Source organism: Aquarana catesbeiana, linkage group LG13 (genome assembly GCF_042186555.1).
Source record: "Aquarana catesbeiana isolate 2022-GZ linkage group LG13, ASM4218655v1, whole genome shotgun sequence".
Taxonomy (NCBI): Eukaryota; Metazoa; Chordata; class Amphibia; order Anura; family Ranidae; genus Aquarana; species Aquarana catesbeiana.
In genome coordinates this window covers 28,213,046-28,225,385 of record NC_133336.1, presented here as the reverse complement: position 1 = coordinate 28,225,385, position 12,340 = coordinate 28,213,046, and the positions used below count along the sequence as shown (strand labels likewise).

Here is a 12,340-nt window from a genome sequence, read left to right as displayed (position 1 = left end):
TACTGTGGGAGACCAGATATAGTGAATGCAGGCTCCTGGGTTTAGTAACCCTTTAACATTTAGTGGAGTCAAGGAGAGACTTTGCCTTTTTTTTATTCTATATGATTAAAATCTCCACCAGTAAAATGATCTCATAGCTCGCCAGTACAAGCAGCTGATGTTCTGTTTTAAAAACAGTGAAGATTTATTGTTTTGCTTAGGCCGGAGTTCAGATCAAAGCACTCCTCCCAACATTTTGAGATGGGAATGAGGGACACCTACTAGCAAACCTATGTAGGCATAGGACACGCCCCCTGCCACACCCCCTTAAAGGAGAATTAACCAGAAAAAAAAGGTTACCGTATATACTTGAGTATAAGCCGAGGTTTTCAGCACTTTTTTTGTGCTGAAAATGCCCCCCCTCGGCTTATACTCGAGTCAAGCACTTTTCTGCAGCAATAAATGTCCTAGCACCAAGTGGCCCCGACATACGGGGCCCCAAATTCGGTTCAGAAAATGTCATTCTCTGCTGCAGAAAAGTGCTTGACATTTTCTGAACCAATTTTTGGGGCCCTGTATCTTGGGGCCACTTGGTGCTAGGAACCCCAACTGGATATGGATATGTTGTGGTGCTAGTTCTACTGGGTTTGCACACCAAATTTGGGGTGCCTAGCACTAAGTGGCCCTGAGATACGGGGCCCCCAAAGTCGGTCAACTGTGGCCATCTGCAGCAATGTCATTTCGGGACCCTTTGGGTCCAGAGACCCCAAATTTTGGCTGCAGCTAGGGGGCATCTAGGAACCCTTAACTACCGAGTTTGAGGTTTGGGGGACCTATGGCTGCAAATGGGCACAATGAGGCTGCAAATGGGCATTGTTGACCCTCTTTTCCACTTACAGCAGCTGCGCATTTCTCACCCTCGGCTTATACTCGAGTTAATAAGTTTTCCCAGTTTTTTGTGGTCAAAATAGGTGCCTTGGCTTATATTTGGGTCGGCTTATACTCGAGTATATACGGTAATTAAATCCACAAGGGATTTTTTTTTACCATTACTATTAATTTATATTGGCTTTTAAAATTTACAAATGCAGCAATTTAGAAAATCGGATGAAAGGTTCAGCGCTGGGAAACACTTTTTGAAAGTTAAAAAGTGCATTTAATATACAACTTTATAGATCAGACCAAAATGAGGGACAAATGAGGAGCAATGAGGGACTTTGCTCCAAACCAGGGACAGTCCCTCGAAATTAAGGATAGTTGAGGGTCAAAGTCCAACCTGAACTCCCTTTCCTATTTCCAGACCTTACTTTAAAGGCAAAGATATTACCTTTCCTTGGGAAAGAAAAAAAAATTTTTGCTTTGCTTCCTTTAGATTAGAACCTCTGATGGAATTTGGTTTCTCTGGGCAGCAAAACAAAAAGTTAGCGGGAGAGTCTTGAAGCGCTCCGGGTCCCCTAACATGGCCTGCGAGGTTCTTTCCAGCAGCTCAGTTTACCGAAAGTTGTTCTAACTTAACAATGAACTTTTCTTTTTTTAGACACAACACAACGCAGTCAGATGCTGACGAGTGCCAGGTGGCGGAAACCAATATAAACACTGCAATAGAGACTCTCAAGCAGCACATATTCCACCTCTTTACAAAGGACACGAAGGTGAGACGGATTTATTCATAAGGGACTTCATTGTAACCGTTTTAAAAAGTAAATTGAACCGCTAAAAATTTGCAATAGGGACAAGAAGTGATGGAAAATGGGGACAAGCCACAAAAATATCCCTCTATACCAGGGGTCCCCAAACCCCTGCCCATGGGCTACATCCGGGCCCCCTTGTATTATTATTTTAATTGATACAGGTACTTATATAGCGATGTCAATTTACACAGCACTTTACATATATAAATAATTATTGTACTGTACATTCACATCAATCCCTGCCCTCAAGGAGCTTACAATCCAAGGTGCCTAACTCACATTCATACATACTAGGGACAATTTTAGACAGGAGCCATCCAATTAACCTACCAGCATGTCTTTGGGGTGTGGGAGGAAACCGGAGTACCCGAAGGAAACCCAAGCAGGTACAGGGAGAACATGCAAACTCCATGCAAATACATCTCAACTGTCCCTGATTTGGAGCAATGTCCCTCTGTCCCTCATTCCTCCTCATTTGTCCCTCATTTTGGTCTGATCTATATAGTTGTATATAAAATGCACTTTTTATCTATCAAAAAGTGTTATCCAGAGCTAAACCTTTCATCTGATTTCTAAATAGCTGCATTTGTAAATTCCAAAAGCCAATATAAAGGAATAGTACTGGTAAAAAAAAGCCCTTGTGGGTTTAACCAATCTCGATTTTTTTTTTTACAATTCCCCTTTAAGGGGGTGTGGCAGGGGGTGTGTCCTATGCCTGCATACTTTTGCTGATAGGTGTCCCTCATTCCCATCTCAAAAAGTTGGGAGGTATGCAAGTAGTGTCGTGGATGAGATATGTTCTATCCGGCTCGCAGCTCATTCAGATACTGCCGAGGCTGCAGGTCCAGAACTGATGGTCTGCTTGCTGCCACCCCCTGTTGTTCTCAGCAGGGAGTCCCAAAAAACACCAGACACAGCAGCTCCCCTTCACCAGAGAAAACCTGGTTTGCAGCCTTCGCTCGAATTCATCCCAGAGGTGTTCTATCAGGTTGAGGTCAGGACTCTCTGCAGGCCAGTCAAGTTCCTCCACCCCAAACTTGGTCATCCATGTCTTTTTGGACCTTGCTTTGTGAACTGGTCCCAATCATTTGGTGGAGAGGGGATTATGGTGTGGGGTTGTTTTTCAGGGGTTGGGCTTGGCCCCTTAGTTCCAGTGAAGTGAACTCTTAAGCCATCAGCATATTTGGACAATTTCACGCTCCCAACTTTGTGGGAACAGTTTGGGGATGGCCCCTTCCTGTTCCAACATGACTGCACACCAGTGCACAAAGCAAGGTCCATAAAGACACGGATGAGTGAGTTTGGGGATGCAGGAACTTGACTGGCCTGCACAGGGTGCTGATCTCAACCTGATAGAACACCTTTGGGATTAATTAGAGCGGAGACTGTGAGCCAGGCCTTCTCGTCCAACATCAGTGCCTGACCTCACAAATGATCTTCTGGAAGAATGGTCAAACATTCCCATAGACACACTCCTAAACCTTGTGGATGGCCTTCCCAGAAGAGTTGAAGCTGTTATAGCTGCAAAGGGTGGGCCAACTCAATATTGAACCCTACGGACTAAGACTGGGATGCCAATAAAGTTCATGTGCGTGTAAAGGCAGGCGTCCCAATACTTTTGGTAATATAGTGTATACAGTATATATACATACAGTAACACAGAAGAAGACCCACTTCTTCTGCATGAGATGGCATATGTGCATACGATTGTCAGGAAGTGGTTAAAATAAACCTATCCCCAGAACAACCAATCCAACAGTAAAATCATTAGCCAAATGGACCAGCTAATAAAGGACAAAACATGAGTCCTTTGCTGGAATGACCCGGGTCACCTATGCCTAAAAGGTTATAATAAAAATACCATATGAAAGACTCATTTTCTATATAATAATATGAAAGAGTAATTATCTGTTCAGTCATATATTGTAAAAGCATAATTATCTATGTAGTAATTAGATTACATTGTATCCAATTAGCTCATTTGTTTATTGATGGGTTTCTTAATAGAATTAAATTACTTTAATTATGCACTAATGTGATAACTGGATATTTATGTGCTCTTTGGAAACATGTTGTTTTTACTAGAGGATTATAAAATAAATTTGAAAATATTGCTAGCAATGCAGACTTTCTAGATATACCGTAGATGGATATTTTTTTGTTTTGTTTTTTGTTTTTTATTTTTTTGTAGATGGATATTTATGTTGTGTTTTGTGTTGTGTGCCCCTTTATTGTAGCGCTGGTAGATTTGCGATCTACCATCTGATAGGTAAATTTAGTAACTTGTTCGTTAGGAAGGTCAGATTTGCCTCTGTCCCAGCTTGTCTGACGTTGTGTGTGTTTCCATACTGAGCCGTGGGTGTCGCTGTTGTCACTGGTTAGTGTTGGAAAGGCAACGTGTTGAAGTGTATGGATGCTCTTCTGTCCCGGAGACAACTCGGTGGAGGTGGTCCTCCGAGTTGCATTCTGGGCGAGGGTATTTATGGGACAGACGCCATGTTTAGGGGTTCGTTTTACAGCCACCTGCTGGCCCTCCTGGCCGACAGGTATGCGTTAGAGTGCTACCTCGTGGTCCTCCGTTCCGGAGGCCCGCGTCGCTGCCGCGCGTGGGTGGGCCCAGAAGCTTGTCTGGGGCCTACCACAGCGGCCGAGGAATGGTCCTGAGCTGTCTATCCAGAGTAAAGAAGCTGGACAACCGAGGAGATCCCAGGGGAGGACCCGTCATGGAAGGATCATGCAGAGTGCTGGTCTGGAGAGGGGCCTGGTGACTCGGTTGGAGGACATATCCTAAAGTAACTTTACAGCATAGTACTGCCGGGTTGGCTTAAAGGTTCAAGCACTGTGACTGACATTCATCGCAGAAAAAAACCAAGACATCCTGTGGCAGAGGATTGTACGGGTTCATCCAAACAAGTCTGTGGCAGATACTTTTGTTCGTGCTACGTACTGGCTGCTAGGCAAGTGAGAGAGGCCTATCCAGGCGAGCAAAGAGTGTGACCCACCAAGGGAGTGCATTCTATTTGTCAAGAATCTTACTGAAAAGGGCATTTGAGTTTTCCCCTGCGGTTTTCCTTCTGCCTCTTTCCTGCTACTTCCTTTGTTGATGGTTTAATAAAGCATTGAAAACGTACTCCAGTGTTGGTGCGTGTGTCGTCTAGAGGTAAACTCAACGGAACCCTAGACCCGGTGCCGGTGAAACAGAGGGAAGGAGAGTGAAGGTAACAAGCCCGCTTTAAACCAGCAGCTCCACCGAGAGTTATTGCTACATTATTTTTTCAGCACACTCAGGGGTGAGGGCCCCTTATGCACCGGTATAGTGATGGAAAATTGGGATAAGCGAAAATTCTAAGATTTTGTTTCTCAGAGGTTTTAGCAAAAATCATCAAAATTAATTGGCGGTCATTAGGAAAGGTTTTTTGCTTGTGTGCCAGGGTCAGAGTAACACCTATGCAGCACATCTCCGCAATACATGAACATTTCCCCATGTTGTAGCCCTTAAGCCTTTTTGCTGCAAGTGTAATTTTTACCTTTTTTATTTTTTTGCACATGTGGTAAAAGGCACGTTAGGCCTGAAGATTAAAACACCCACATATTTTTCTGAAAAGAGACCCAAGAAGAATAAAATGGTGGTGGCAATTGTAACATTTTTATGTCACAGTGCATACCTCCCAACATTTTGAGATGGGAATGAGGGACACCTACTTGCAAACGTATGTAGGCATAGGACACGCCCCCTGCCACACCCCTTTAAAGAAGAATTAATCCAAAAAAGGTTAATTAAATCCACAAGGACTTTTTTTTGCCACTACTATTCCTTTATATTGTCTTTTATATTATATATTATATATTATATTGTCTTAACATTTACAAATGCAGCAATTTAGAAATTAGATGAAAGGTTTAACACTTGGAAACACTTTTTGAAAGATAAAAATTTTAACTATGTAGATCAGATCAAAATGAGGGACAAATGAGGAGGAAAGAGGGACAGAGGGACATTGCTCCAAATCAGGGACAGTCCCTCGAAATCAGGGACAGTTGGGAGCTATGCACAGTGTACTATGCAGCTATTTATATATAAATAAATATATAAACCCATATATTCATGAAAATATACACTAAGGGCTGGTTGACACCACAAAAACGCACTCCAGATCCGTTCCGGAGCCATTTGTGCATTTGCATTTTTATAGCGCTTTTGGCGCGTTCCAGTGCATTTTGATGCGTTTCCAGATGCTTTTTTTTTCTTTTTTCCTGTTTTTTTTTTTTTTTTTCTCACTTGACGTGGAGATCTCTCTATACGTTACGCGTAATCCATGTCTCCTGCGCTAATAAGCGCGCTTTCGGTATAATGCATCTGTATACGCCCGTATCTTCCCAAATAAAACAGACATAACCACCGTCCTCACATCCTTAGCTCCACAGGCAGACTTGTCTCAAAAGCCTGTGTTTTTGTTTATCTATAATAGCGATGACAATAGTGCTTGATGGCTTCACAATCGGCCAACCAAACTCAGGCATTCCTTCATACAGGAGGAGTTATACCAATCTCAACCAATGAACAATGACTAGGGGAGCATATAGGCGTGACTGTGCAGGGGCGGTGTGTATGATTTCCCGCCCCCTGTCCTTGTAAGCCGTGCTTTCCCGCTAGACAAAGAAAGCCACATGGCTGGTCTTTAGAAATCACGAACGCTGTCCCCGACCAAAAGGCAGTCAAAGACTCCCGTTTTTACCATTGGCGTGAATCCTTATTCTGCATTGTTCAGAGAACAACGCATACCCGGATTATCTACCATTCCTGAGGATGGGAGATTATCTGCAGGGACACGCCATGTGCTGATCAGACACACAGAGAGACAAGAGCGTACACCCCCCCCCCATAACCGATAATGTGCAGAGTGAACACATCCTTCCCAGACGATCGTCTGTGCATTGCACAGGGGCCCTTCACTAGCGGACATATTCCCACTCTGCAAACCTCAGGAAGCTTTTCACTACCAAATGGGTCTCAACTAGCACCAGTCTGCCCCGGTCCGCTCTTTAGACTGGGCTGCAGCAGAACTAACACTGGGAGACACTACGACAATACATATTGAATACAACTTAATAAAACTTCCACAATACACTGTACTGGGGTCTGGTGCGTTCTTGATGCGTTCCAGTGCATATTGGTGCATTTTTTATGCGTTTTACCCCGTTCCAGTACAGTCCAGTGTAGGAAAAATGCAGTATGTTCTACTTTTTTTTTTTTTTTTTTCTGGAACTCGAAAGCCCTGGAACTGCAAGCACTGGTGTAAACTATGCCATTGGATACCATATAACCCAGCCCTCTAATTTTCCACCCGCCTACTCGCATTTTGGAAAATGAGGGCTGGCGAGCGTGGGCTGCCTCGGAGCGGGGGGGGGGGGGGGGACACCGCCGGCAGGAAGGGTTGAATAGGAGCCGTTCTCCCAGCGATCACCCCGGGGAAGAGAAAGGAGAGCAGGCGGCCGGATCATAAGAGCGCCGAGGAACATTGCTGTAACAGCTTTCATTAGAACTGCCGAGGGTTCCCCGCACTCGCTGTCACATACAGCCCTGCCTCCTGGCCCGGGTACTTTGATAGATCACCCGTCCAATAACAGGATGCGTGACGTGTATCAAAGTACCCGGGCCAGGAGGCGGGGCTGTATGTGACAGCGAGGGGCGGGAACACTTGGCAATTCAAATGAAAGCTGTTACAGCGATGTTCCTCTGCACTCTGATGATCCGGCTGGCAATCATCTTCCACTCCTCTCTTGCCCTGCACAGTCTGCATTGTTGGGCACATGTAGGCTGCATTGATGGACACGGGTAGGCTGCATTGTTGGGCACGGGTAGGCTGCATTGTTGGGCACGGGTAGGCTGCATTGTTGGGCACGGGTAGGCTGCATTGTTGGGCACGGGTAGGCTGCATTGTTGGGCCTAGGTAGGCTGCATTGTTGGGCCTAGGTAGGCTGCATTGTTGGGCCTAGGTAGGCTGCATTGATGGACACGGGTAGGCTGCATTGTTGGGCCTAGGTAGGCTGCATTGTTGGGCACGGGCAGGCTGCATTGTTGGGCACGGGCAGGCTGCATTGTTGGGCACGGGCAGGCTGCATTGTTGGGCACGGGCAGGCTGCATTGTTGGGCACGGGCAGGCTGCATTGTTGGGCACGGGCAGGCTGCATTGTTGGGCACGGGCAGGCTGCATTGTTGGGCACGGGCAGGCTGCATTGTTGGGCACGGGCAGGCTGCATTGTTGGGCACGGGTAGGCTGCATTGTTGGGCCTAGGTAGGCTGCATTGTTGGGCCTAGGTAGGCTGCATTGTTGGGCCTAGGTAGGCTGCATTGTTGGGCACGGGTAGGCTGCATTGTTGGGCACGGGTAGGCTGCATTGTTGGGCACGGGTAGGCTGCATTGTTGGGCACGGGTAGGCTGCATTGTTGGGCATGGGTAGGCTGCATTGTTGGGCACGGGTAGGCTGCATTGTTGGGCCTAGGTAGGCTGCATTGTTGGGTACGGGTAGGCTGCATTGTTGGGTACGGGTAGGCTGCATTGTTGGGCCTAGGTAGGCTGCATTGTTGGGCCTAGGTAGGCTGTATTGTTGGGCCTAGGTAGGCTGTATTGTTGGGCCTAGGTAGGCTGCATTGTTGGGTACAGGTAGGCTACATTGATGGGCACGGGTAGGCTGCATTGATGGACACAGGTAGGCTGCATTGATGGACACGGCTGCATTGTTGGGCCTAGGTAGGCTGCATTGTTGGGCCTGGGTAGGCTGCATTGTTGGGCACGGGTAGGCTGCATTGTTGGGCACGGGTAGGCTGCATTGTTGGGCACGGGTAGGCTGCATTGTTGGGCACGGGTAGGCTGCATTGTTGGGCACGGGTAGGCTGCATTGTTGGGCACGGGTAGGCTGCATTGTTGGGCACGGGTAGGCTGCATTGTTGGGTACAGGTAGGCTGCATTGATGGGCACGGGTAGGCTGCATTGATGGACACAGGTAGGCTGCATTGATGGACACGGCTGCATTGTTGGGCCTAGGTAGGCTGCATTGTTGGGCCTAGGTAGGCTGCATTGTTGGGCACGGGTAGGCTGCATTGATGGGCACGGGTAGGCTGCATTGATGGACACAGGTAGGCTGCATTGATGGACACGGCTGCATTGTTGGGCCTAGGTAGGCTGCATTGTTGGGCCTAGGTAGGCTGCATTGTTGGGCACGGGTAGGCTGCATTGATGGGCACGGGTAGGCTGCATTGATGGGCACGGGTAGGCTGCATTGATGGGCACGGGTAGGCTGCATTGATGGGCACGGGTAGGCTGCATTGATGGGCACGGGTAGGCTGCATTGTTGGGTACGGGTAGGCTGCATTGTTGGGTACGGGTAGGCTGCATTGTTAGGTACGGGTAGGCTGCATTGTTGGGCCTAGGTAGGCTGCATTGTTGGGCACGGGTAGGCTGCATTGTTGGGCACGGGTAGGCTGCATTGATGGGTACAGGTAGGCTGCATTGATGGGCACGGGTAGGCTGCATTGATGGACACAGGTAGGCTGCATTGATGGACACGGCTGCATTGTTGGGCCTAGGTAGGCTGCATTGTTGGGCCTAGGTAGGCTGCATTGATGGGCACGGGTAGGCTGCATTGATGGGCACGGGTAGGCTGCATTGATGGACACAGGTAGGCTGCATTGATGGACACGGCTGCATTGTTGGGCCTAGGTAGGCTGCATTGTTGGGCCTAGGTAGGCTGCATTGTTGGGCACGGGTAGGCTGCATTGATGGGCACGGGTAGGCTGCATTGATGGGCACGGGTAGGCTGCATTGATGGGCACGGGTAGGCTGCATTGATGGGCACGGGTAGGCTGCATTGATGGGCACGGGTAGGCTGCATTGTTGGGTACGGGTAGGCTGCATTGTTGGGTACGGGTAGGCTGCATTGTTGGGTACGGGTAGGCTGCATTGTTAGGTACGGGTAGGCTGCATTGTTGGGCCTAGGTAGGCTGCATTGTTGGGCACGGGTAGGCTGCATTGTTGGGCACGGGTAGGCTGCATTGATGGGTACAGGTAGGCTGCATTGATGGGCACGGGTAGGCTGCATTGATGGACACAGGTAGGCTGCATTGATGGACACGGCTGCATTGTTGGGCCTAGGTAGGCTGCATTGTTGGGCACGGGTAGGCTGCATTGATGGGCACGGGTAGGCTGCATTGATGGGCACGGGTAGGCTGCATTGATGGGCACGGGTAGGCTGCATTGATGGGCACGGGTAGGCTGCATTGTTGGGTACGGGTAGGCTGCATTGTTGGGTACGGGTAGGCTGCATTGTTAGGTACGGGTAGGCTGCATTGTTGGGCCTAGGTAGGCTGCATTGTTGGGCACGGGTAGGCTGCATTGTTGGGCACGGGTAGGCTGCATTGATGGGTACAGGTAGGCTGCATTGATGGGCACGGGTAGGCTGCATTGATGGACACAGGTAGGCTGCATTGATGGACACGGCTGCATTGTTGGGCCTAGGTAGGCTGCATTGTTGGGCCTAGGTAGGCTGCATTGATGGGCACGGGTAGGCTGCATTGATGGGCACGGGTAGGCTGCATTGATGGACACAGGTAGGCTGCATTGATGGACACGGCTGCATTGTTGGGCCTAGGTAGGCTGCATTGTTGGGCCTAGGTAGGCTGCATTGTTGGGCACGGGTAGGCTGCATTGATGGGCACGGGTAGGCTGCATTGATGGGCACGGGTAGGCTGCATTGATGGGCACGGGTAGGCTGCATTGATGGGCACGGGTAGGCTGCATTGATGGGCACGGGTAGGCTGCATTGTTGGGTACGGGTAGGCTGCATTGTTGGGTACGGGTAGGCTGCATTGTTGGGTACGGGTAGGCTGCATTGTTAGGTACGGGTAGGCTGCATTGTTGGGCCTAGGTAGGCTGCATTGTTGGGCACGGGTAGGCTGCATTGTTGGGCACGGGTAGGCTGCATTGATGGGTACAGGTAGGCTGCATTGATGGGCACGGGTAGGCTGCATTGATGGACACAGGTAGGCTGCATTGATGGACACGGCTGCATTGTTGGGCCTAGGTAGGCTGCATTGTTGGGCACGGGTAGGCTGCATTGATGGGCACGGGTAGGCTGCATTGATGGGCACGGGTAGGCTGCATTGATGGGCACGGGTAGGCTGCATTGATGGACAGGGGTAGGTTGCATTGATGGACACCCCTTCCCAGCTAGTGTCATTAGTACAGTGACAGTGCATATTTTTGTAGCACCAATCACTGTATTCGTGTCACTGGTCCCCAAAAAAGTGTCAAAATTATCAGTGTTCGAATGTCCGCCACAATATCGCAGTCCCACTAAAAGTCGCATTTCGCCGCCATTACTAGTAGAAAACAATAAGAAAATGTAAGAAAAAAATATCCCATAGTTTGTAGACGCTATAACCTTTGCGCTAACCAATCAATATACGCTTTTTGAAATTTGTTTCCGTTTCAAACGTCTTTATTGGTAATTTTTCCATTATGGAAAGCTCACTTTGATCCAATGTATTAAGGAACTGGGTGCATACAAGAAAAAGAAAGACAAAGTCAAACAGCCCAATAACTCTTGGACCAATAGGTGGCTTCCCACTCATTGGTCAGGCAGTCAGGTCCAGTAGACAATGAACCTGAATTTTGAATAATATAAAAGATATTGGGATTTTTTTTTTTACCAAAAATATGTAGCAGAATACATATTGGCCTAAATTTATGAAGAAATTAAATTTTTTTTTAAATTAGATATGTTTTATAGCAGAGAGTAAAAAATATATATATTTTTTTTTTCAAACTTGTTGGCCTTTTTTGTTTATAGTGCAAAAAATAAAAAACGCAGAGGTGATCAGATACCACCAAAAGAAAACTCTATTTGTGGGGAAAAAAAGACATACATTTTATTTGGGTACAGCGTCGCACAACCGCGTAATTGTCAGTTAAAGTAATGCAGTACTGTAACGCAAAAAATGGCTTGGTCATGAAGGGGGGGGGGGGGGATAAATCTTCCGGAGCTCGAGTGGTTAATATGGGCTTACCTGTAGGTATAAATCATCAAAGAGAATTTACTTCCACTTTAAGACCAATTTAATATCAGTCAATGACATTTCTAATATTACTAATTGTTATTATTTCTTTAATGTTCTTCCAGCCACACTTCCAGAAACTGATAACCAAGACATGGCTAAAGAAGAGCACAGCGTTCAGCGCCATTATGAAGTCGGCTAAAATACTATGCCAGTGCGTGAAGTATTTAACCAGCCCCCATGAAGCGGTAGGTAACTATATGAGGCCATCCGATAGACAGGTATACTATAGGACAGCACCAGGCCTAACGTTAACCTGTGGCCAGGCAATGGCCTTGCAAATATTAGCATATTGTTATCAGCTGGGCTTTTTTCTCAGAGAATAGATGCAGGAACTCCCCCTTTCCGAGTCACCACTTTTCTCCTCCCCTATCCACCTCCGAGCACCATTCCTTGGTTCCATCCCCTACCCACCTCTGAGCACCATTCCTTGGTTCCATCCCCTACCCATCTCTGAGCACCATTCCTTGGTTCCATCCCCTACCCACCTCCTAGCATCATTCCTTGGTTTCATCCCCTACCCACCTCTGAGCACCATTCCTTGGTTCCATCCCCTA

The 12,340-nt window shown here is 47.7% G+C and overlaps 1 protein-coding gene across 6 annotated transcripts in view; it reads left to right on the top strand.

Annotated features, from left to right (window-relative positions):
- The window catches only part of EXOC3L4 (exocyst complex component 3 like 4), a 147,012-nt gene that overhangs the window by 101,745 nt on the left and 32,927 nt on the right, over positions 1 to 12,340 (top strand). For all 6 annotated transcript variants that reach the window (XM_073609561.1, XM_073609565.1, XM_073609567.1 and 3 more), the window contains exons 8-9: positions 1,517 to 1,631; positions 11,849 to 11,971. In XM_073609561.1, the coding sequence (XP_073465662.1) occupies positions 1,517 to 1,631; positions 11,849 to 11,971 (238 nt within the window). The remainder of the gene's footprint in view (positions 1 to 1,516; positions 1,632 to 11,848; positions 11,972 to 12,340) is intronic.